Source organism: Mirounga angustirostris, unplaced genomic scaffold, assembly GCF_029215605.1.
Source record: "Mirounga angustirostris isolate CCGP_5_RB_7025 unplaced genomic scaffold, mMirAng1.0.hap1 SCAF_11, whole genome shotgun sequence".
Taxonomy (NCBI): domain Eukaryota; kingdom Metazoa; phylum Chordata; class Mammalia; order Carnivora; family Phocidae; genus Mirounga; species Mirounga angustirostris.
The window spans coordinates 111,347,070-111,351,439 of record NW_026991719.1 but is presented as its reverse complement, the minus strand read 5'-3'; the positions used below and the strand labels follow the sequence as shown (position 1 = coordinate 111,351,439).

Below are 4,370 nucleotides of genomic sequence, written 5' to 3'. Positions count from 1 at the left end.
CAACGAAAGAATAGAATGTAACTGTAAAAATGAAAATTAAAAAAGATTTTACAAAAAGAGTTGATAAAATAAGAAATTGTTGGAAAATGGAAGGAGAAAAAAATGAAAATTGAAAGACTAAAGAATCCTGGGGAAAAAAAATCATGAATTCTATATCCTATTTTCCACTAGTACCTTGTGATGGGTAAACTCAGTCTTAGCTGATGTTCTTGCTGATGTTCTTGCTGATGTTCTGGGGAAGGGGCCTGTTGCGCTGATTCTCAGGTGTCTTTGCTCTGGGTAGAATTGCACCACCCATGCAGGGGGTCCAGGCTACGTAAGCTGCTCCGGATTGATCTATGAGGCTTTTGTTCCTTGAAGGCTTTCCGCACAGCTTTAGAGGATGAGAATGAAAATGGAGGCCTCCCAATCTCCATCCCCCCGAGCCGAGAGCACGGGGCCCCACTCCTCAGTGTGCCCTCAGGGAAAAGCAGTCAATCACTCCTCTCTCTCTGGTCTCTGGCCGAACTCTGTGCTCACCAGCCTATGACCGATTGTTTCTATCTCAGGCACGTGACCCCATTTTGAGTCTCCAAACCCTGCAGACTCCTGCATGGTGTACCTGGGCTGTTCCTCCCCTGGGGAATGATGGGGGTTACTGTCGTGGTTCTGCCACTCACTGGGCCCCTACTCTGGGAGCACTTGCCTGACTGTGCCCCAGTTCATGGTATATAGCAACCCTGAGCTGAGAGCTCACTCCTGGGCTTGCTGATTGCAGCCGGATTCCCCACTCCGATGCCTGGGAACTCTGCTGCCGTCAGGCAGCCCTGGTCTTCCTGTGACCCTGAGGACCCTGAGACCACACTTTCCCAACTAGTGTTCTGCCCCGCTTCACCACCTGTGTGCCTTGCAGGCAGGGATGTCCCCCACTGAAGCAGACTTCTAAAAGTTCTGATTTGTTCTCCTCTGCTGTATTACGTTCCTGTTCCAGCTGATGGAGGCTCCCTCCTCCCATGGACTATCTTCCCATAGATTGCCTAGGATTCACTTAGCACCTCCTACCTTGCAGAAAGTGGTCACTTTTCTATTTGTAGAGTTGCAGCTATCCTTTTCTTAGATCTCTGGTTGAGTTCACAGGTGTTCAGAATGATATGACAGCTATCTAGCTGAATTCCATGGACTACATGAAACTAAGGTCTACTCTCCCACTATCTTGGACTATCTCCCCTCTGCAAGCAATCTGACTCATCATGTACAGTATTTGCCTTTGGACCGCATTGGAATATTAGCTTCCTCCATTTTCCCCATAGACAGCACAGAAATTGGGCTGGGTTGACTGAGAACAGAGTGTTTGTGGGGCATGGTAAACCTTCACCCCAGAGAAAACTCATATTAATGATGCAGGTGCATGTTGCATATACAAATGTGGAATGCAGTTTGGTCATGATTGCATTTTTGTCATTAATGGAACTTGTTTCTTGATGCTCTTAGGAAGTGATGAGTGATAAAGCAGAGGAGTCCGCTGTTGGGCCTGAAAACCAAATGAAACGTCATGGACAACCCATGAGTCTTCCTCCACCTAAGAGAAAGCTGAGCATGGCGCTGCTGTCAGTGGAACAGGAAGGAGACGGAGCATCCCAGCCCGGGGGCTCAGATATGTCCTTGGAAGATGGTGAGGATGCCTGTCCTCCCCTCCCTGACCCGACCCAGGGCAGCCAGGCCTCTGGCTCCTCCATGCCTCGGGATCAGTTCCTATCAAGGGCACTGGCTTTGGGTGAGGCTGCCATTAATTTCTCAGCCACACTGGACCAGGTGTTCACTCTGTCCTTCCTGGAAACATTTCTGGCTTCCCAAGCTCTGCACTCTACTCGTTTCCTTCTCCTCATTGAATTTGCCTCCGTTCTCCTTTCTGATCTTCCTTCTCTCCTCTTAACACTGTCATCGTTCCTGAGTCCCACTGTTACACTGTCCCTCATCCCACACTGCCTCAGCACTCAGCAAGCTGCCCCACTAGCTTCTGAGCTCACATCCTGCTTTCCCACTTGACCCTGTGTAGCCCATTTGTTCCCGTGCACCCAGAGTGACCACGTCCACACAGATATCAGATCATTATGTGCATATCCTAAAACCCGTCATCAAGTCCCCCGAGCACTCAGAACAATCTGAGCTCCCGATGCTGGTCTCCACGCCCTGCACGGCCTGACCCTGTCATCCTTTCCTACATGTGTCCTCTCCGTGTCCTGCTTGCTCTCTCTGCCTCTGTCCTTTGCTCCTCGGCCCCGGCTCGTCCCCTCCTAGGGGCCCTGCATAGTCCTCCCGGCAGCTGGACCTCCTCCTCTGCATGTGCACAGGCCACCTCTGTCTCCTGCTCCTGGCTCTGCCCAGGGCTCACCTCCTCAGAACTCCCTGCCCGACCATGCAGCATGGAGGCTTCCCCTCCTGCTCTTGTTCATATCCCTGCTGACTTCCTTCCTTCCTAACACAAAGTCAACTGTGTTGATCCCTTTGTTTTTTTACATGTACCATCTGCCTCCCCCATGAGGATATAAGTTCCATAAGGTTAGGGATTGTTTTTGTATGTTCTGTCTATCTGGTTTCCTGCCAATCTCTCAGTTTTTGGCACATGCCTGGCCCAAAGGAGGATGAGTAAATGCAGTAGAGGTGTCAGACTTGGTGTAGAAAAAAATTGATCTCCTGAGACAGAAAAGCCAGATGAGGAAGATCATTTAGTGACTGGGATTTCTAATGATGGAGTGCCAATATCAGGCATCCTGACATCAAGTGACACGTTCAGCTTTTCCCCTTGTAGACGGGATCAAGGGAACATTAAATCATGAGTGCCAGGGCTCTGTGAATGTTTGCTAATTAATTATACTGTCCAAGTCTGTTTCTGTGTGTATGCATACTGACAAGAATAGAAGAGGCCTCTTACATGATTTTTCTGAGATCAAATTTTCAGGTCTTATACATCTATCTGGTATATTTTCCTGCTATGAAATGAAATATTAGAGACTGTGGAACACATGGATGTGAGTGTGGGGTTGTTGAAATGCACGTCATTGCAGCTCCACATTCAATGTGCTTCACAGTATCCACAGGGAGAAAAGGGAAATTGGTTGATCCCCACCTGATGGCTTCTGGTCAAAATCTGTTCCTCCAGACCTTATGAATATGGCAGGAGATGGTGTTCCACACAGTCAGGTGGATTCTTTGTGTCATGACTTAGCCAGTGTCAGCAAGGGGGGGCCGATTCATTCACAAACCTGGTCGTCATGCACTGGTGGGAGGAATCATTCCCAGCTGTCTCTCTGCAGATGACCCCAAGGTCACCGCGATGTCGGGAGATGTGCCCGATAAACTGCCAATACCAGTGGAAATCAGTGCTGAAATGAAACATCAATTAAGGAGGGAAATTCGACGATATGCACAAAGTAAGTAGGATAAGAATTTTTATCAGTGAAACCACAGGAAGTCTTTCCCATTCTATGAATCAGATTAGATTCAACTGACTTCTTGAGGCTCACCCTTTGCTAGAATTGGGTTTTCACATAATTTAGGATGGTTCCTCTTTATTTTGACTGAAATGTCCCAGTAAACCTTTTTTGTTGTTGTTGTTTTTCTTTTGTATTTCTTAACTGGTTCTTGTGTACCAGAGTTCCATTGGTGGATCTGCTCCAGTATCTGAATGTAACCATGAAAAACAGAGGTACTCTATAACGTTCTAGCTCTTGAATGATTGCTGAGACACCAAGATTGAGTTCTACCTCCTCTTTATACTTTAGAAATACTGAAGGTTTTTTCTCTAAATATCTCCAGAATATGAAAGAATCTTCAAATTGCTTGAAGGAGTGCAAGGACCTCGAGAATTGTGGGAAAAAGTTTGTGTTATTGTCCGTCAAGAAAACAGCAAGGTGGGTATAGAGAGAAACTCAGTAGCACAGCAGGGCCAGGGTGGTGCTGGGTGAGGGGTGGGGTCGGGCCCTGCCTAGCATTTCTCAAACCCTGGTCGTCGGTCAGATTTCATGTTGTCTCTGTTGTTATTTAGATTGATATTATCTGAGTCTCACTCACTTTTCCAAGTTCAAGGAGACTTCTTTTTTTTTTTTTTTAAAGATTTTATTCATTTATTTGACAGAGAGAGACACAGCGAGAGAGGGAACACAAGCAGGGGGAGTGGGAGAAGCAGGCTTCCCGCGGAGCAGGGAGCCCGACGCGGGGCTCGATCCCAGGACCCTGGGATCATGACCTGAGCCGAAGGCAGACGCTCAACGACTGAGCCACCCAGGCGCCCTCAAGGAGACTTCTGTTCACACCATAGTTGGAGGTAGGTGTTGACCCTGAACTGACACTCTTTGTATTTGCTGGATTGTTCCTGACCACAATGGTCCATT

General features: G+C 47.8%; 1 protein-coding gene across 1 annotated transcript; it reads left to right on the top strand.

Annotated features, from left to right (window-relative positions):
* The first annotated feature begins 1,476 nt into the window (after positions 1-1,476).
* Positions 1,477-4,039, top strand: LOC135361883 (cancer/testis antigen family 45 member A8-like). Its single transcript, XM_064573627.1, has 4 exons — positions 1,477-1,651; positions 3,294-3,410; positions 3,796-3,890; positions 4,025-4,039. Exons 1-4 carry the CDS (start codon positions 1,477-1,479, stop codon positions 4,037-4,039), a joined length of 402 nt encoding a protein of 133 aa, XP_064429697.1.
* The last annotated feature ends 331 nt before the right edge of the window (positions 4,040-4,370 follow it).